General features: G+C 50.6%; 1 protein-coding gene across 1 annotated transcript in view; it reads left to right on the forward strand.

The window, feature by feature from the left end:
• The window catches only part of LOC112237188 (ankyrin repeat and sterile alpha motif domain-containing protein 1B), a 394,948-nt gene that overhangs the window by 109,952 nt on the left and 263,644 nt on the right, over positions 1 to 21,352 (forward strand). Inside the window, 4 exon segments of the mRNA XM_042299987.1 lie at positions 3,031 to 3,147; positions 5,014 to 5,160; positions 13,066 to 13,093; positions 13,138 to 13,185. Coding sequence (XP_042155921.1) covers positions 3,031 to 3,147; positions 5,014 to 5,160; positions 13,066 to 13,093; positions 13,138 to 13,185 — 340 coding nt within the window.

Below are 21,352 nucleotides of genomic sequence, written 5' to 3' on the forward strand. Positions count from 1 at the left end.
ACCCTGTATGGCTGTGTCCTGTACTATCCTGTATGGCTGTGTCCTGTACTACCCTGTATGGCTGTGTCCTGTACTACCCTGTATGGCTGTGTCCTGTACTACCCTGTATGGCTGTGTCCTGTACTACCCTGTATGGCTGTGTCCTGTACTACCCTGTATGGCTGTGTCCTGTACTACCCTGTATGGCTGTGTCCTGTACTATCCTGTATGGCTGTGTCCTGTACTACCCTGTATGGCTGTGTCCTGTACTACCCTGTACGGCTGTGTCCTGTACCCTACCCTGTACGGCTGTGTCCTGTACTACCCTGTATGGCTGTGTCCTGTACTATCCTGTATGGCTGTGTCCTGTACTACCCTGTATGGCTGTGTCCTGTACTACCCTGTATGGCTGTGTCCTGTATTACCCTGTACGGCTGTGTCCTGTACTACCCTGTATGGCTGTGTCCTGTACTACCCTATATGGCTGTGTCCTGTACTACCCTATATGGCTGTGTCCTGTACTACCCTGTATGGCTGTGTCCTGTACTACCCTGTGCGGCTGTGCTGCCTGTCCTGTCCTGTACTACCCTGTACGGCTGTCCTGTGCGGCTACCCTGTATGTATGGCTGTCCTACCCTGTACTGCCCTGTATGCTGCGGTGTCCTCTGTACTACCCTGTATGGCTGTGTCCTGTACTGCCTGTGCGTGTCCTCTGTACTGCCCTGTGCGGCTGTCCTCTGTACTGCCCTGTGCGGCTGTCCTCTGTACTGCCCTGTGCGGCTGTCCTCCTCTGTACTGCCCTGTGCGGCTGTCCTCTGTACTGCCCTGCGGCTGTCCTCTGTACTGAGAAGGCTGTGCCCTGTCTGTCCTCTGTACTGCCCTGTGCGGCTGTCCTGTACTGCCCTGTGTGGCTGTATCCTGTACTGCCCTGTGCAGGGGGATAGAAGGCTACACTGACCATAGACTGTTGGGGCAAGGCTGTCCTCTGTACTGCTACACTGACCTCTGTACTGCCCTGACTGCAGGGGGCTGTCCTCTGTACTGCCCTGTGCAGGGGGATAGAAGGCTGTCCCTGTACTGCCCTGTGCGGCTGTCCTCTGTACTGCTACACTGACCCCTGACTGTTGCGGCTGTCCTCTGTACTGCCCTGACCATAGACTGTTAACAGGGGGATAGAAGGCTACACTGCATAGACTGTTAACAGGGGGATAGAAGGCTACACTGACCATAGACTGTTAACAGGGGGTGTCCTGTACTGCCCTAGACTGTTAACAGGGGGTGCTCCTGACCATAGACTGGCTGTGCCCTGCACTGCCCATAGACTGTAACAGGGGGCTGCTGACCATGCACTAGAAGGCTACACTGACCATAGACTGTTAACAGGGGGATAGAAGGCTACAGAGTGCCCTGATATTATCCTGAGCATGTGACCTGACAAGGAGGTTGTGTGGTACTGACCATAGACCATGGATGGGCAATGGTCCCCCCTCCCTCACCTTGCGAGAAAAACATTTCAGCAGCCCCCTGCAATTGTACACCATTTGCCATGGGGCGGAGAAAAGATTTAGCCATTTTTTAAATTACATCTGAGTGTGAGTGACTGTTATCAGGGGGGATAGAAGGCTACACTGACCATAGACTGTTAGCAGGGGGGATAGAAGGCTACACTGACCATAGACTGTTATCAGGGGGATAGAAGGTTACACTGACCATAGACTGTTAACAGGGGGATAGAAGGCTACACTGACCATAGACTGTTAACAGGGGGATAGAAGGCTACACTGACCATAGACTGTTAGGCTACACTGACCATAGACTGTTAACAGGGGGATAGAAGGCTACACTGACCATAGACTGTTAACAGGGGGATACACTGACCATAGACTGTTAACAGGGGGATAGAACTACACTGACCATAGACTGTTTAGAAGGCTACACTGACCATAGACTGTTAACAGGGGGATAGAAGGCTACACTGACCATAGACTGTTAACAGGGGGGGGGATAGAAGGCTACACTGACCATAGACTGTTAACAGGGGGGGGGATAGAAGGGGGGCTACACTGACCATAGACAGGGGGATGCTACACTGACCATAGACTGTTAACAGGGGGATAGAAGGCTACACTGACCATAGACTGTTAACAGGGGGATAGAAGGCTACACTGACCATAGACTGTTACACTGACAGGGGGATAGAAGGCTACACTGACCATATACTGTTAACAGGGGGATAGAAGGGGGATAGGGGGAAGAAGGCTACACTGACCATAGACTGTTAACAGGGGGATAGAAGGCTACACTGACCATAGACTGTTAACAGGGGGATAGAAGGGACCATAGACTGTTAGCAGGGGGATAGAAGGCTACACTGACCATATAACTGTTAGCAGGGGGATAGAAGGCTACACTGACCATACAGGGGGATAGAAGGCTACACTGACCATAGACTGTTAACAGGGGGGGGGATAGAAGGCTACACTGACCATAGACTGTTAACAGGGGGATAGAAGGCTACACTGACCATAGACTGTTAACAGGGGGATAGAAGGCTACACTGACCATAGACTGTTAACAGGGGGATAGAAGGCTACACTGACCATAGGTTAACAGGGGGATAGAAGGCTACACTGACCATAGACTGACAGGGGGATAGAAGGCTACACTGACCATAGACTGTTAACAGGGGGATAGAAGGCTACACTGACCATAGACTGTTAACAGGGGGGATAGAAGGCTACACTGACCATAGACTGTTAACAGGGGGATAGAAGGCTACACTGACCATAGACTGTTAACAGGGGGATAGGGGGACTGTTAACAGGGGGATAGAAGGCTACACTGACCATAGACTGTTAACAGGGGGATAGAAGGCTACACTGACCATATACTGTAAACAGTTGTTCACTGACCCTGTTAACAGGGGGATACAGAACCATGACTGAGGGGGATAGAAGGCTACACTGCTGCACTGTGACCATAGACTGTAAACAGGGGGATAGACGGCCTGACCATAGACTGTAAACAGGTGGTGTCCATCCTGTACTGCAGAAGCTGACAGACCCCACCATGAGGAACATCCTACTGCAGGAGCTGACAGACCCCACCATGAGGAACAGCCGCGACGAGACGCCCCTGGACCTGGCTGCACTCTACGGACGACTTCAGGTGAGGATGGACCTGAGCAAGGTTTCTTCCTCCTACAGACCAATGTGCCTCTGCCTCTGATTCTGCTTTCTCTCTGTGGTGTAGGCCAGGTTACTGTAAAACCAATTAGTCATATTTTTAAAGGCTTTTATAAATGAATTTGATAGTGAGAGAGAGGGGGGTTGAGAGAGGGAGAGAGAAACTTTGACTAGTTTCATTAGTTGTGCTAGTTTAGGACTACTACAAAATACACTATATATGCAAAAGTATGTGGACACTTCTTCAAATTAGTGGATTCGGCTGTTTCAGGTGTAAGTAATTGAGCATACAGCCATGCAATCTCCATAGTCACACATTGGCAGTAGAATGGCCTTACTGAAGAGTTCTGTGACTCAACATGGTGCCGTCATAGGATTTGACCTTTCCAACAAGTCAGTTCATCAAATGTCTACCCTGCTAGAGCTGCCCCAGTCAACTATAAGTGCTGTTATTGTGAAGTGGAATAGTCTAGGAGCAACAACGGCTCAGACGCAAAATGGTAGGCCACACAATTTCACAGAACGGGACCACCAAGTGCTGAAGTGTGTACCACGTAAAAATCGTCTGTCCTCGGTTGAAACACCACCGAATTCCAAACTGCCTCTGGAAGCAATGTCAGCACAAGAGCTGTTTGTCGGGAGTTTCATGAAATGGGTTACCATGGCCTAGCAGCCGCACATAAGCCTAAGATCACCACGCGCAATGCCAGGGGTCAGCTGGAGTGGTGTAAAACTCGCCGCAATTGGTCTATTGAGCAGTAGATACGCGTTCTATGGAGTGACTTATCACGCTTCACCATCTGGAAGTCCGACTGACAAATCTAGGTTTGATGGATTCCAGGAGAACACTACCTGGCCCAATGCATAGTGCCAACTGTAAAGTTTGGTGGAGGAGGAATAATGGTCTGGGGTTGTTTTTCATGGTTTGGGCTAAGAGCTTAGTTCCAGTGAAAGGAAATCTTAAACGTTGCAGTATACAATGACATTCTTTGCGATTCTGTGCTTCCAACTTTGTGGCAGTTTGGGAAGACCATTTCCTGTTTTAGCATGACAATACCCCCGTGCACAAAACATGGTCAATACAGAAATGGTTTGTCGATTGGTGTGGAAGAACTTGACTGGTCTGCACAGAGCTCTGATCTCAACCCCATCGACCCCATCGATCAGCTTTGGAACGCAGACTGCGAGCCAGGCCTAATCACCCAACATCAGTGCGCGACATCACTAATGCGCTAGTGGCTAAAACAAAGCAAGTCCACGCAGCAATGTTCCAACATCTAGTGGAAAGCCTTCCCAGAAGAGTGGAGGCTGTTATAGCAGCAAAGCGGGGACCAACTCCATAATGCCTATGATTTTGAAATGACGAGCAGGTGTCCACATACGTTTGGTCCTGATGTGGCTTGTGGTCCTGACGGCCTGAAAACAATGTTGTATGTAATACTGTAGTAACGGACAAGGGCCTGTATCAAATAACTCCACATTTAGATCTTAGAACTCCTGTCCTCTGGGCTTGAAACCTCTCTCCTCCCCTCTCATCCCCTCTCCTCCCCTCTCTCCTCCCCTCTCTCCTCCCCTCTCCTCCCCCTCTCCTCCCCTCTCTCCCCCTCTCTCCTCCCCTCTCTCCTCCCCTCTCTCCTCCCCTCTCCTCCCCTCTCTCCTCCCCTCTCCTCCCCTCTCCCCCTCCCCCCCCCCTCTCTCCTCCCCTCTCTCCTCTCCTCCCCTCTCTCTTCCCCTCTCCTCCCCTCTCTCCTCTCCTCCCCTCTCTCCTCCTCTCTCCTCTCCTCCCCTCTCTCCTCCTCTCTCCTCCCCTCCCCTCTCCTCCCCTCTCCTCCCTTCCCCCTCTTCCCAGGTGGTCTGTATGTTGGTGACCGCCCACCCCAACCTGATGAGCAGCCACGGGACAAGGCGCCACACGCCCCTGCACCTGGCCGCCCGCAACGGGCACCATTCAGCCGTGCACACCCTGCTGGAGGCCGGCATGGACGTCAACTCCCAGGTCAGCTGTCTAGGGGTCACGGTCACTGTGGAGTCAGGGGTGGGCGGTTAGGGGTATGGGTTGGGAGGGGGGTGAGGAATGGTTTCATAGGTTAGCTTTTATTCTGCAGGTGTGTTGTTGGGGGGTCACTCTGCATTTCTCCTTCAATACAACATGTTCTCCTGTAGAGGGAGGTGAAGAGAGGTGAGCTAAAGGTCAACTCAGCCTGAAAGGAAAACTCCTCCCAAAAACCGTCTTTTGGTATTCGTTTCATTTTGTTAGCAATCAAGTTTTCAAGATATGTAACTTTCAAAATCTAGAAATGATGCATTTAGCATCACATGGTAGTCAGGGTGAAACCAGCCTTCAGCTTTGTAACAGTTCTCTTCCCTCCTGCAGATGTCTCTTTAGCTCAAGATACACTCCCTCCTTGTAATGAATGTTTCAAGCCTGTCTCCTGTGTTTTTAATGAGTTGGTACAGTATCTGAGGACAATCTTCCTTCTACTCAACCGCTTTCTGAATATGGTTTTGCTGCAATATTAGCAGAACACAACAACGCATAGCGTGTGTGTTTGTGAGGGCGGTCGGAGTAGGTCAAGGATGAGTTTGAGATGTGTGTGTGTTGTCTTCATACGTACAGTATGGCACTGTGTGTATGGGATTGCTTCAGATACAGAACGAATGATGTGGTTATTGAAATAAGTGAATAATTGATGGGGAACAGAGAGAGACAAGGATGAGAGTAGTACGGGGTGTTCCTGAGTTCATACACCCTCTCTCTCTTCACCCTTCCCCTCTCTCCCTTCACCCTTCCCCTCTCTCTCTTCACCCATCCCCTCTCTCTCTTCACCCATCCCCTCTCTCTCTTCACCCATCCCCTCTCTCTCTTCACCCTTCCCCTCTCTCCCTTCACCCTCCCTCCTCTCTTTACCCATCCCCTATCTCTCTTCACCCTCCCTCTCTCCCTTCACCCACTCTTCACCCTCCCCTCTCTCTCTTCACCCTTCCCCTCTCTCTCGTCACCCATCCCTCTCTCTCTTCACCCTTCCCCTCTCTCTCGTCACCCATCCCCTCTCTCTTCACCCATCCCCCTCTCTCTTCACCCATCCCTCTCTCTCTTCACCCTCCCTCTCTCTCTTCACCCTCCCTCTCTCTCTTCACCCTTCCCCTCTCTCTCGTCACCCATCCCCTCTCTCTCTTCACCCATCCCCTCTCTCTCTTCACCCATCCCCTCTCTCTCTTCACCCAGCCCCTCTCTCTCTTCACCCTTCCCCTCTCTCCCTTCACCCTTCCCCTCTCTCCCTTCACCCATCCCCTCTCTCTCTTCACCCATCCCCTCTCTCTCTTCACCCATCCCCTCTCTCTCTTCACCCATCCCCTCTCTCTCTTCACCCATCCCCTCTCTCCCTTCCCCTCTCTCCCTTCACCCTTCCCCTCTCTCCCTTCACCCATCCCCTCTCTCTCTTCACCCATCCCCCTCTCTCTTCACCCATCCCCTCTCTCTCTTCACCCTCCCTCTCTCGTCACCCATCCCCTCTCTCTCTTCACCCTTCCCCTCTCTCTCTTCACCCATCCCCTCTCTCTCTTCACCCTTCCCCTCTCTCTCTTCACCCTTCCCCTCTCTCCCTTCACCCATCACCTCTCTCCCTTCACCCATCCCTCTCTCCCTTCACCCTTCCCCTCTCTCTCTTCACCCTTCCCCCTCCCTTCACCCATCCCCTCTCTCCCTTCACCCTTCCCCTCTCTGTCTTCACCCTTCCCCTCTCTCTCTTCACCCTTCCCCTCTCTCTCTCTTCACCCTCCCCTCTCTCTCTTCACCCATCCCCTCTCTCTCTTCACCCTTCCCCTCTCTCCCTTCACCCTTCCCCTCTCTCCCTTCACCCATCCCCGCTCTCCCTTCACCCTTCCCCTCTCTCTCTTCACCCATCCCCTCTCTCTCTTCACCCATCCCCTCTCTCTCTTCACCATCCCCTCTCTCTCTTCACCCTTCCCTCTCTCTCTTCACCCTTCCCCTCTCTCTCTTCACCCTTCCCCTCTCTCCCTTCACCCTCCCCTCTCTCTCTTCACCCATCCCTCTCTCTCTTCACCCTCCCCTCTCTCCCTTCACCCATCCCCTCTCTCTCTTCACCCTCCCCTCTCTCTCTTCACCCTTCCCCTCTCTCTCGTCACCCATCCCTCTCTCTCTTCACCCTTCCCTCTCTCTCTTCACCCATCCCCTCTCTCTCTTCACCCTTCCCCTCTCTCTTCACCCTTCCCCTCTCTCCCTTCACCCATCACCTCTCTCCCTTCACCCATCCCTCTCTCCCTTCACCCTTCCCTCTCTCTCTTCACCCTTCCCCCTCTCCCTTCACCCATCCCCTCTCTCCCTTCACCCTTCCCCTCTCTGTCTTCACCCTTCCCTCTCTCTCTTCACCCTTCCCCCTCTCTCTCTCTTCACCCTCCCCTCTCTCTCTTCACCCATCCCCTCTCTCTCTTCACCCTTCCCCTCTCTCCCTTCACCCTTCCCCTCTCTCCCTTCACCCATCCCCGCTCTCCCTTCACCCTTCCCCTCTCTCTCTTCACCCATCCCCTCTCTCTTCACCCATCCCCCTCTTCTTCACCCCTCTCTCTTCACCCTTCCCCTCTCTTCACCCTTCCCCTCTCTCCCTTCACCCTTCCCCTCTCTCCCTTCACCCTCCCCCTCTCTCTCTTCACCCTTCCCCCTCTCTCGTCACCCATCCCCTCTCTCTTCACCCTTCCCCTCTCTCTCGTCACCCATCCCCTCTCTCTCTTCACCCATCCCCCCTCTCTTCACCCATCCCCTCTCTCTCTTCACCCTCCCCTCTCTCTTCACCCTCCCCTCTCTCTCTTCACCCTTCCCCTCTCTCTCGTCACCCATCCCCTCTCTCTCTTCACCCATCCCCCTCTCTCTTCACCCATCCCCCTCTCTCTTCACCCAGCCCCTCTCTCTCTTCACCCTTCCCCTCTCTCCCTTCACCCTTCCCCTCTCTCCCTTCACCCATCCCCTCTCTCTCTTCACCCATCCCCTCTCTCTCTTCACCCATCCCCTCTCTCTCTTCACCCATCCCCTCTCTCTCTTCACCCATCCCCTCTCTCCCTTCACCCTTCCCCTCTCTCCCTTCACCCTTCCCCTCTCTCCCTTCACCCATCCCCTCTCTCTCTTCACCCATCCCCTCTCTCTTCACCCATCCCCTCTCTCTCTTCACCCTCCCCTCTCTCGTCACCCATCCCTCTCTCTCTTCACCCTTCCCCTCTCTCTCTTCACCCATCCCCTCTCTCTCTTCACCCTTCCCCTCTCTCTCTTCACCCTTCCCCTCTCTCCCTTCACCCATCACCTCTCTCCCTTCACCCATCCCCTCTCTCCCTTCACCCTTCCCCTCTCTCTCTTCACCCTTCCCCCTCTCCCTTCACCCATCCCCTCTCTCCCTTCACCCTTCCCCTCTCTGTCTTCACCCTTCCCCTCTCTCTCTTCACCCTTCCCCTCTCTCTCTTCACCCTCCCCTCTCTCTCTTCACCCATCCCCCTCTCTCTTCACCCTTCCCCTCTCTCCTTTCACCCTTCCCCTCTCTCCCTTCACCCATCCCCGCTCTCCCTTCACCCTTCCCCCTCTCTCTTCACCCATCCCCCTCTCTCTTCACCCATCCCCTCTCTCTCTTCACCATCCCCTCCTCTCTTCACCCTTCCCCTCTCTCTCTTCACCCTTCCCCTCTCTCCCTTCACCCTTCCCTCTCTCCCTTCACCCTCCCCTCTCTCTCTTCACCCATCCCCTCTCTCCCTTCACCCTTCCCCCTCTCCCTTCACCCATCCCCTCTCTCCCTTCACCCTTCCCCTCTCTCTCTTCACCCATCCCCTCTCTCTCTTCACCCATCCCCCTCTCTCTCTTCACCCTTCCCCTCTCTTCACCCCTCCCCTCTCGTTCTTCACCCCTCCCCTCTCGCTCTTCACCCCGCCCCTCTCGCTCTTCACCCCGCCCCTCTCGCTCTTCACCCTTCCCTCCTCTCGCTCTTCACCCCTCCCCTCTCGCCCTTCACCCCGCCCCTCTCGCCCTTCACCCCGCCCCTCTCGCTCTTCACCCCGCCCCTCTCGCCCTTCACCCCTCCCCTCTCGCCCTTCACCCCTCCCCTCTCGCTCTTCACCCCTCCCCTCTCGCTCTTCACCCCTCCCTCTCGTTCTTCACCCCTCCCCTCTCGCTCTTCATCCCTCCCCTCTCGCTCTTCACCCTCCCCTCTCGCTCTTCACCCCGCCCCTCTCTTCTCCCCTCCTCTCTCTTCTCCCCTCCCCTCTCTCTTCATCCCTGCCCTCTCGCTCTTCATCCCGCCCCTCTCGCTCTTCACCCCGCCCCTCTCTTCTCCCCTCCCCTCTCTTCAGCCCGCCCCTCTCTCTTCACCCCTGCCCTCTCGCTCTTCACCCCCCCCTCTCGCTCTTCACCCCTCCCCTCTCGCTCTTCACCCCTCCCCTCTCGCTCTTCCCTCCCCTCTCGCTCTTCACCCCTCCCTCTCGCTCTTCATCCCTCCCCTCTCGCTCTTCACCCCTCCCCTCTCTCTCGCTCTTCACCCCTCCCCTCTCTCTCGCTCTTCACCTCCTCCTCTCTCTCTCGCTCTTCACCCCGCCCCTCTCGCTCTTCACCCCGCCCCTCTCGCTCTTCACCTCCCCAAAAAGCCACACTGTCAGATCTGTGCTTCGACACGGACATACAGTCCCACAGATGGTGGGGTAAAAAGCAGTTTGTGTGTGTTAGTGCCTAGTAACATAATTACATGAAAGTCCATCGTTTGAATTAATAATGATATAGGATATATTTCTCTCTCTCCCTCTCTCTCCAATGATGAGGGGATTCTATATGGAGAGACCTGCTGCTCTGTAGGCAGGTAGAGAACCAAGGGCAAAAGTTGAGCCTGCTGGATATAAACACACACACACATTCAGACCCCCCCCGACACACACACACACACCTTTATACTTCAAGCTGTAAAGTGAATCTGAACCTGAGTGTCAAACTGTATTGAAAGGCCCCAAGTGGCGAAGCGGTCCAAGGCACTGCATCACAGTGCTGAGGCACCACTACAGCCTGAGGTTCGAAACCCCAGCTGTGTCACAGCCGGCCATGACTGGAAGCCCCATAGGGCGGCATACAATTGACCGTCCCGGTTAGGGGAGGGTTTGGCCTGGTGGACTTTCCTTGGCTTATCACGATCTAGTGACTCCTAGTGCTGAGCGATTAATCAACATTTTATTTTTCTCTGGTAATGAAACTACTGACATCGGTTCAGGTTTTTTTGTGAGTCTAACATGCCGTTTCTCTAGAGAGAAGTCAAATTATTCATGAGGGAAATCAAGTCGAACTATGTGGGATGCTGGGTAGTTGTGGTTTTCATTGAGCAAATATTCAACCTAGATCAGCGCAGAAACATGGTAGTTAACTACAATGACCATAATCCATTGTGCAAGTTTTTTCCAGATCAGAGAGGAACAAGCGAAGCGAGAGGTCTCACTCTCGCCAAAATCTGTCCAAAATATGCCCAATACGTTTCTATGGGTTTATTTTGAACCTAAACTTGTCGCCTGCCTTCCCACCTTTGGGACAACAACACCCGTTGTTAGGGCGGAGACATGCGTCTTGTCATTGTATACAGATCTCTGGATGGAGACAATGGAATATGTTCAATGTTCTGGCAATTGAATGTTCACTTTTTTGTTCTGGAATTTCCATGAAAAAGCTCTATAGTCATTGTAAAGTCATTATTTCATAATACATTTAATGGGACTTCAAAAAGCACTAATCACTCAGCACTACTTCAAGGTGACTTCAGACGTCAGTCGAACGGTGTTTCCTCGGTGTTGCTGCTGACTTCTGGGTTAAGCTCTCTGGGATATTCGGGACGGTAGCATCCTACCCTGCCAACAGCCAGTGAAAATGCAGGGCGCCAAATTCAAAACAACAAAAATCGCGTAATTAAAATTCCTCAAGCATACAAGTATTTTACACCATTTTAAAGATGAAATTCTCATTAATCCAGCCACAGTGTCTGATTTCAAAAAGGCTTTACAGAAAAAGCACCACAAACGATTATGTTAGGTCACCACTAAGTCACAGAAAAACACAGCCAAAGACAAAAAGCAGAAATATAGATAAAATGAATCACTAACCTTTGATGATCTTCATCAGATGACACTCATAGGACTTCATGTTACACAATACATGTATGTTTTGTTCGATAAAGTGTATATTTATATCCAAAAATCTCATTTTACATTGGCGTGTTATGTTCAGTAGTTCCAAAACATGCAGTGATTTTGCAGAGAGCCACGTCAATTTACAGAAATACTCGTAATAAACATTGATAAAAGATACACTTTTATACATGGAACTTTAGATAAACTTCTCCTTAATGCAAACTCGGTGTCAGATTTCAAAAAAACTTTACTGAAAAAGCATGCCATGCAATAATCTGAGTACGGCGCTCAGAGACCAAACAAGCCAAAAATATATCCGCCATATTTTGCAGAACAGAAGTCAGAAATAACATTAGAAATATTCACTTACCTTTGATGATCTTCATCAGAATGCAATCCCTGGAATTCCAGTTCCACAATAAATGTTTGATTTGTTCGATAAAGTTCATAGTTTATTTTCAAATATTCAAATCCAAACGCGCGTGCAAGTCCAGCCGAAAGGTCGGACGAAAAGTCCAAAAGGTTATATTACAGGTCATAGAAACATGTCAAACGAAGTATAGAATCAATCTTTAGGATGTTTTTAACATACATCTTCAATAATGTTCCAACTGGAGAATTCCTTTGTCTGTAGAAAAGCAATGGAATGCAAGCTAACTTTCACCTGACCGCGCGTCACGAGCTCGTGGCAATCTGCCAGACACCTGGCTCAATCCACTCTCATTCGGCCCCCCTTCACAGTAGAAGCCTCAAACAAAGTTCTAAAGACTGTTGAAATTAGGGAGTGTAGCATGACCAATAACCCACTGCATCTTCGATAGGCTATGAGTTGAAAACCTACAAACCTCAGATTTCCCACTTCCTGGTTGGATTTTTCTCAGGTTCTCACCTGCCATATGAGTTCTGTTATACTCACAGACATCATTCAAACAGTTTTAGAAACTTCAGAGTGTTTTCTATCCAAATCTACTAATTATATGCATATTTGAGCTTTTATGGCTGAGTAGCAGGCACTTTACTCTGGGAACCTTATTCATCCAAGCTACTCAATACTGCCCCCCAGTCACCAAGATGTTAAGCGAGCACTGTGTTAAGAATTAGCGCGTCTAGGTGGGTCATGTTTCAGAGTTGCAGCGATTAAACAAGGTCATAACTAGCAATGGGAGAACATTTGGTAAAATAAAGCACCAAAACAAAACCCCCCTCAGTCTTCAGTCAAACAGATAGGAAGTCAATCTTCTTTGTGAATCGATTTCCTCATTTTCCAGTGACATCACCAACTAATCGCCATGGGAAGCGACACAGGAAGGGGTTTGAGGGGGGAAGTGGGGGAGGGTCTGCCGGTTTGGTTTCCAGCTAAGGTCAGAGGTACTGAAACACACAGGGTGTGTGTGGTTTTAAAATGCTTGTCTAAGTAATCACAGTTACTGTACATTAAATCTTTGACAACTATGGAAATTCAGATGGCGCCCACAAGTTGATGTCCCCTCCCACAGTTTCTCTGCATTGCATCATGCCACCAATAGACCAATGTATTCTACAGGGCCTAATGCCACTAGCATCCAGGCCATATGGAGAGGGAATGGGATGTTCCCACAATGCGACTCTGTGTACAAAGAGTTTTCTTGATGTCTTAAAATCAATATTTTCTTTCTCTCTCCCATATGCTCCCCCTCTCTTGCCCTCTATTATTTGGTCTCATTCTCACTCTCTTACCCTCCCCCTCTCTGTACCTCTCTCTCTCCCTCAGACGGAGAATGGCAGTGCTCTCCACGAGGCACACACACACACACACACACACACACACACACACACACACACACAGCTCTCTATGGGAAGATGGATGTGGTTCGTCTGCTGCTAGACTCAGGTGGGTGTCATGAGAGAGTCCATGTACCCCCTTCCCTCATACCTCTGTCCCTCTTCTTATGTGTATGTTAACCTGTCCCCTGTGTTTACCCCCTCATACCTCTGTTCCTGTTCTTATGTGTATGTTAACCTGTCCCCTGAGTTTACCCCCTCATACCTCTGTTCCTGTTCTTATGTGTATGTTAACCTGTCCCCTGTGTTTACCCCCCCCTCATACCTCTGTCCCTCTTCTTATGTGTATGTTAACCTGTCCCCTGTGTTTACCCCCTCATACCTCTGTTCCTGTTCTTATGTGTATGTTAACCTGTCCCCTGTGTTTACCCCCCTCATACCTCTGTCCCTCTTCTTATGTGTATGTTAACCTGTCCCTGTGTTTACCCCCCTCATACCTCTGTCCCTCTTCTTATGTGCATGTAAACCTGTCCCCTGTGTTTACCCCCTCATACCTCTGTTCCTGTTCCTCTTCTTATGTGTATGTAAACCTGTCCCCTGTGTTTACCCCCCCTCATGCCTCTGTCCCTCTTCTTATGTGTATGTAAACCTGTCCCCTGTGTTTACCCCCCTCATACCTCTGTCCCTCTTCTTATGTGTATGTAAACCTGTCCCCTGTGTTTACCCCCTCATACCTCTGTTCATATTCCTCTTCTTATGTGCATGTTAACCTGTCCCCTGTGTTTACCCCCTCATACCTCTGTTCCTGTTCTTATGTGTATGTAAACTTGTCCCCTGTGTTTACCCCCTCATACCTCTGTTCCTGTTCTTATGTATATGTAAACCTGTCCCCTGTGTTTACCCCCCCCTCACTCCTCTGTTCCTGTTCCTGTTCTTATGTGTATGTAAACCTGTCCCCTGTGTTTACCCTCCTCTGTTCCTGTTCCTCTTCTTATGTGCATGTTAACCTGTCCCCTGTGTTTACCCCCTCATACCTCTGTTCCTGTTCTTATGTGTATGTAAACTTGTCCCCTGTGTTTACCCCCTCATACCTCTGTTCCTGTTCTTATATATATGTAAACCTGTCCCCTGTGTTTACCCCCTCATACCTCTGTTCATATTCCTCTTCTTATGTGCATGTTAACCTGTCCCCTGTGTTTACCCCCTTATACCTCTGTTCCTGTTCTTATGTGCATGTTAACCTGTCCCCTGTGTTTACCCCCCTCATACCTCTGTTCATATTCCTCTTCTTATGTGCATGTTAACCTGTCCCCTGTGTTTACCCCCTTATACCTCTGTTCCTGTTCTTATGTGCATGTTAACCTGTCCCCTGTGTTTACCCCCTTATACCTCTGTTCCTGTTCTTATGTGCATGTTAACCTGTCCCCTGTGTTTACCCCCTCATACCTCTGTTCCTGTTCTTATGTGCATGTTAACCTGTCCCCTGTGTTTACCCCCTCATACCTCTGTTCCTGTTCTTATGTGTATGTAAACCTGTCCCCTGTGTTTACCCCCCTCATACCTCTGTTCCTGTTCCTGTTCTTATGTGTATGTAAACCTGTCCCCTGTGTTTACCCCCTCATACCTCTGTTCATGTTCTTCTTCTTATGTGCATGTTAACCTGTCCCCTGTGTTTACCCCCATATACCTCTGTTCCTGTTCTTATGTGCATGTTAACCTGTCCCCTGTGTTTACCCCCTCATACCTCTGTTCCTGTTCTTATGTGTATGTAAACCTGTCCCCTGTGTTTACCCCCTCATACCTCTGTTCCTGTTCCTTTTCTTATGTGTATGTAAACCTGTCCCCTGTGTTTACCCCCTCATACCTCTGTTCCTGTTCTGATGTGTATGTAAACTTGTCCCCTGTGTTTACCCCCTCATACCTCTGTTCCTGTTCTTATGTGTATGTAAACCTGTCCCCTGTGTTTACCCCCTCATACCTCTGTTCCTGTTCTTATGTGTATGTAAACCTGTCCCCTGTGTTTACCCCCTCATACCTCTGTTCCTCTTCTTATGTGTATGTAAACCTGTCCCCTGTGTTTACCCCCTCATACCTCTGTTCCTGTTCTTATGTGTATGTAAACCTGTCCCCTGTGTTTACCCCCTCATACCTCTGTTCATATTCCTCTTCTTATGTGCATGTTAACCTGTCCCCTGTGTTTACCCCCTTATACCTCTGTTCCTGTTCTTATTTGCATGTAAACCTGTCCCCTGTGCCCCCCTCACTCCTCTGTCCCTGTTCCTGTTCTTATGTGTATGTTAACCTGTCCCCTGTGTTTACCCCTCATACCTCTGTTCCTGTTCTTATGTGTATGTAAACCTGTCCCCTGTGTTTACCCCCCTCATACCTCTGTTCCTGTTCCTGTTCTTATGTGTATGTAAACCTGTCCACTGTGCCCCCCTCACTCCTCTGTTCCTGTTCCTGTTCTTATGTGTATGTAAACCTGTCCACTGTGCCCCCCCTCACTCCTCTGTTCCTGTTCCTGTTCTTATGTGTATGTAAACCTGTCCCCTGTGTTTACCCCCTCAATCCTCTGTTCCCGTTCTTATGTGTATGTAAACCTGTCCCCTGTGCCCCCCCCCTCACTCCTCTGTTCCTGTTCCTGTTCTTATGTGTATGTAAACCTGTCCACTGTGCCCCCCTCACTCCTCTGTTCCTGTTCCTGTTCTTATGTGTATGTAAACCTGTCCCCTGTGCCCCCCCCCCTCACTCCTCTGTTCCTGTTCCTGTTCTTATGTGTATGTAAACCTGTCCACTGTGCCCCCTCACTCCTCTGTTCCTGTTCCTGTTCTTATGTGTATGTAAACCTGTCCCCTGTGCCCCCCTCACTCCTCTGTTCCTGTTCCTGTTCTTATGTGTATGTAAACCTGTCCACTGTGCCCCCCCCCCTCACTCCTCTGTCCCTGTTCCTGTTCTTATGTGTATGTAAACCTGTCCACTGTGCCCCCTCACTCCTCTGTCCCTGTTCCTGTTCTTATGTGTATGTAAACCTGTCCCCTGTGCCCCCCTCACTCCTCTGTTCCTGTTCTTATGTGTATGTAAACCTGTCCCCTGTGCCCCCCCTCTCCTCTGTTCCTGTTCTTATGTGTATGTAAACCTGTCCCCTGTGCCCCCCTCACTCCTCTGTCCCTCTTCTTATGTGTATGTAAACCTGTCCCCTGTGCCCCCCTCACTCCTCTGTTCCTGTTCTTATGTGTATGTAAACCTGTCCCCTGTGCCCCCCTCACTCCTCTGTTCCTGCTCTTATGTGTATGTAAACCTGTCCCCTGTGCCCCCCTCACTCCTCTGTTCCTGTCCCTCTTCTTATGTGTATGTAAACCTGTCCCCTGTGCCCCCCTCACTCCTCTGTTCCTGTTCTTATGTGTATGTAAACCTGTCCCCTGTGCCCCCCTCACTCCTCTGTTCCTGTTCCTATGTGTATGTAAACCTGTCCCCTGTGCCCCCCCTCACTCCTCTGTCCCTCTTCTTATGTGTATGTAAACCTGTCCCCTGTGCCCCCCTCACTCCTCTGTCCCTCTTCTTATGTGTATGTAAACCTGTCCCCTGTGCCCCCCCTCACTCCTCTGTCCCTCTTCTTATGTGTATGTAAACCTGTCTACTGTGCCCCCCTCACTCCTCTGTTCCTGTCCTCTTCTTATGTGTATGTAAACCTGTCCCCTGTGCCCCCCCTCACTCCTCTGTTCCTGTTCTTATGTGTATGTAAACCTGTCCCCTGTGCCCCCCTCACTCCTCTGTTCCTGTTCTTATGTGTATGTAAACCTGTCCCCTGTGCCCCCCCTCACTCCTCTGTCCCTGTTCCTGTTCTTATGTGTATGTAAACCTGTCTACTGTGCCCCCCTCACTCCTCTGTTCCTGTTCCTGTTCTTATGTGTATGTAAACCTGTCCCCTGTGCCCCCCCTCACTCCTCTGTTCCTGTTCTTATGTGTATGTAAACCTGTCCCCTGTGCCCCCCCTCACTCCTCTGTTTCTGTTCCTGTTCTTATGTGTATGTAAACCTGTCCCCTGTGCCCCCTCACTCCTCTGTTCCTGTTCCTGTTCTTATGTGTATGTAAACCTGTCCCCTGTGCCCCCCTCACTCCTCTGTTCCTGTTCCTGTTCTTATGTGTATGTAAACCTGTCCCCTGTGCCCCCACCCCCTCACTCCTCTGTTCCTGTTCCTGTTCTTATGTGTATGTAAACCTGTCCACTGTGCCCCCCTCACTCCTCTGTTCCTGTTCCTGTTCTTATGTGTATGTAAACCTGTCCCCTGTGTTTACCCCCTTATACCTCTGTTCCTGTTCTTATGTGTATGTTAACCTGTCCCCTGTGTTTACCCCCTCATACCTCTGTTCCTGTTCTTATGTGTATGTTAACCTGTCCCCTGTGCCCCCCCTCACTCCTCTGTTCCTGTTCTTATGTGTATGTAAACCTGTCCCCTGTGCCCCCCCCTCACTCCTCTGTTCCTGTTCCTGTTCTTATGTGTATGTAAACCTGTCCACTGTGCCCCCCCCTCACTCCTCTGTTCCTGTTCCTGTTCTTATGTGTATGTAAACCTGTCCCCTGTGCCCCCCTCACTCCTCTGTTCCTGTTCTTATGTGTATGTAAACCTGTCCCCTGTGCCCCCCTCACTCCTCTGTTCCTGTTCTTATGTGTATGTTAACCTGTCCCCTGTGCCCCCTCACTCCTCTGTTCCTGTTCCTGTTCTTATGTGTATGTAAACCTGTCCACTGTGCCCCCTCACTCCTCTGTTCCTGTTCCTGTTCTTATGTGTATGTAAACCTGTCCCCTGTGCCCCCCTCACTCCTCTGTTCCTGTTCCTCTTCTTATGTGTATGTTAACCTGTCCCCTGTGTTTACCCCCTCATACCTCTGTTCCTCTTCTTATGTGTATGTAAACCTGTCCCCTGTGTTTACCCCCTCATACCTCTGTTCCTGTTCTTATGTGTATGTAAACCTGTCCCCTGTGTTTACCCCCTCACTCCTCTGTTCCTGTTCCTGTTCTTATGTGTATGTAAACCTGTCCCCTGTGTTTACCCCCTCATACCTCTGTTCCTCTTCTTATGTGTATGTTAACCTGTCCCCTGTGTTTACCTCCCTCATACCTCTGTTCCTCTTCTTATGTGTATGTTAACCTGTCCCCTGTGTTTACCCCCTCATACCTCTGTTCCTCTTCTTATGTGTATGTAAACCTGTCCCCTGTGTTTACCCCCTCATACCTCTGTTCCTGCTCTTATGTGTATGTAAACCTGTCCCCTGTGCCCCCCCTCACTCCTCTGTTCCTGTCCCTCTTCTTATGTGTATGTAAACCTGTCCCCTGTGCCCCCTCACTCCTCTGTTCCTGTTCTTATGTGTATGTAAACCTGTCCCCTGTGCCCCCCTCACTCCTCTGTTCCTGTTCCTATGTGTATGTAAACCTGTCCCCTGTGCCCCCCTCACTCCTCTGTCCCTCTTCTTATGTGTATGTAAACCTGTCCCCTGTGCCCCCCCTCACTCCTCTGTCCCTCTTCTTAAGTGTATGTAAACCTGTCCCCTGTGCCCCCTCACTCCTCTGTCCTCTTCTTATGTGTATGTAAACCTGTCTACTGTGCCCCCCTCACTCCTCTGTTCCTGTCCCTCTTCTTATGTGTATGTAAACCTGTCCCCTGTGCCCCCCTCACTCCTCTGTTCCTGTTCTTATGTGTATGTAAACCTGTCCCCTGTGCCCCCCTCACTCCTCTGTTCCTGTTCTTATGTGTATGTAAACCTGTCCCCTGTGCCCCCCTCACTCCTCTGTCCCTGTTCCTGTTCTTATGTGTATGTAAACCTGTCTACTGTGCCCCCCACTCCTCTGTTCCTGTTCCTGTTCTTATGTGTATGTAAACCTGTCCCCTGTGCCCCCCTCACTCCTCTGTTCCTGTTCCTGTTCTTATGTGTATGTAAACCTGTCCCCTGTGCCCCCCTCACTCCTCTGTTTCTGTTCCTGTTCTTATGTGTATGTAAACCTGTCCCCTGTGCCCCCCTCACTCCTCTGTTCCTGTTCCTGTTCTTATGTGTATGTAAACCTGTCCCCTGTGCCCCCCTCACTCCTCTGTTCCTGTTCCTGTTCTTATGTGTATGTAAACCTGTCCCCTGTGCCCCCCTCACTCCTCTGTTCCTGTTCCTGTTCTTATGTGTATGTAAACCTGTCCACTGTGCCCCCCTCACTCCTCTGTTCCTGTTCCTGTTCTTATGTGTATGTAAACCTGTCCCCTGTGTTTACCCCCTTATACCTCTGTTCCTGTTCTTATGTGTATGTTAACCTGTCCCCTGTGTTTACCCCCTCATACCTCTGTTCCTGTTCTTATGTGTATGTTAACCTGTCCCCTGTGCCCCCTCACTCCTCTGTTCCTGTTCTTATGTGTATGTAAACCTGTCCCCTGTGCCCCCCTCACTCCTCTGTTCCTGTTCCTGTTCTTATGTGTATGTAAACCTGTCCACTGTGCCCCCCTCACTCCTCTGTTCCTGTTCCTGTTCTTATGTGTATGTAAACCTGTCCCCTGTGCCCCCCTCACTCCTCTGTTCCTGTTCCTGTTCTTATGTGTATGTAAACCTGTCCCCTGTGCCCCCCTCACTCCTCTGTTCCTGTTCCTGTTCTTATGTGTATGTAAACCTGTCCACTGTGCCCCCTCACTCCTCTGTTCCTGTTCCTGTTCTTATGTGTATGTAAACCTGTCCACTGTGCCCCCTCACTCCTCTGTTCCTGTTCTTATGTGTATGTAAACCTGTCCACTGTGCCCCCTCACTCCTCTGTTCCTGTTCCTGTTTTTATGTGTATGTAAACCTGTCCCCTGTGTTTACCCCCTTATACCTCTGTTCCTGTTCTTATGTGTATGTTAACCTGTCCCCTGTGTTTACCCCCTCATACCTCTGTTCCTGTTCTTATGTGTATGTTAACCTGTCCCCTGTGCCCCCCTCACTCCTCTGTTCCTGTTCTTATGTGTATGTAAACCTGTCCCCTGCCCCCCCCTCACTCCTCTGTTCCTGTTCCTGTTCTTATGTGTATGTAAACCTGTCCACTGTGCCCCCTCACTCCTCTGTTCCTGTTCCTGTTCTTATGTGTATGTAAACCTGTCCCCTGTGCCCCCCTCACTCCTCTGTTCCTGTTCCTGTTCTTATGTGTATGTAAACCTGTCCCCTGTGCCCCCCTCACTCCTCTGTTCCTGTTCCTGTTCTTATGTGTATGTAAACCTGTCCACTGTGCCCCCCTCACTCCTCTGTTCCTGTTCCTGTTCTTATGTGTATGTAAACCTGTCCACTGTGCCCCCTCACTCCTCTGTTCCTGTTCCTGTTCTTATGTGTATGTAAACCTGTCCACTGTGCCCCCCCCCCTCCTCCTCTGTTCCTGTTCCTGTTCTTATGTGTATGTAAACCTGTCCACTGTGCCCCCCCTCACTCCTCTGTTCCTGTTCCTGTTCTTATGTGTATGTAAACCTGTCCCCTGTGCCCCCCTCACTCCTCTGTTCCTGTTCCTGTTCTTATGTGTATGTAAACCTGTCCACTGTGCCCCCCTCACTCCTCTGTTCCTGTTCCTCTTCTTATGTGTATGTTAACCTGTCCCCTGTGTTTACACCCCTCATACCTCTGTTCCTCTTCTTATGTGTATGTAAACCTGTCCCCTGTGTTTACCCCCCTCATACCTCTGTTCCTGTTCTTATGTGTATGTAAACCTGTCCCCTGTGTTTACCCCCTCATACCTCTGTTCCTCTTCTTATGTGTATGTAAACCTGTCCCCTGTGTTTACCCCCTCACTCCTCTGTTCCTGTTCTTATGTGTATGTAAACCTGTCCCCTGTGCCCCCCCCCTCATACCTCTGTTCCTCTTCTTATGTGTATGTAAACCTGTCCCCTGTGTTTACCCCCTCATACCTCTGTTCCTGTTCTTATGTGTATGTAAACCTGTCCCCTGTGTTTACCCCCTCATACCTCTGTTCCTCTTCTTATGTGTATGTAAACCTGTCCCCTGTGCCCCCCTCACTCCTCTGTTCCTGTTCCTGTTCTTATGTGTATGTAAACCTGTCCCCTGTGTTTACCCCCTCATACCTCTGTTCCTCTTCTTATGTGTATGTAAACCTGTCCCCTGTGTTTACCCCTCATACCTCTGTTCCTCTTCTTATGTGTATGTAAACCTGTCCCCTGTGCCCCCCTCACTCCTCTGTTCCTGTTCCTGTTCTTATGTGTATGTAAACCTGTCCACTGTGCCCCCTCACTCCTCTGTTCCTGTTCCTGTTCTTATGTGTATGT

This window comes from Oncorhynchus tshawytscha, linkage group LG17, assembly GCF_018296145.1.
Source record: "Oncorhynchus tshawytscha isolate Ot180627B linkage group LG17, Otsh_v2.0, whole genome shotgun sequence".
In the NCBI taxonomy this organism is placed as follows: domain Eukaryota; kingdom Metazoa; phylum Chordata; class Actinopteri; order Salmoniformes; family Salmonidae; genus Oncorhynchus; species Oncorhynchus tshawytscha.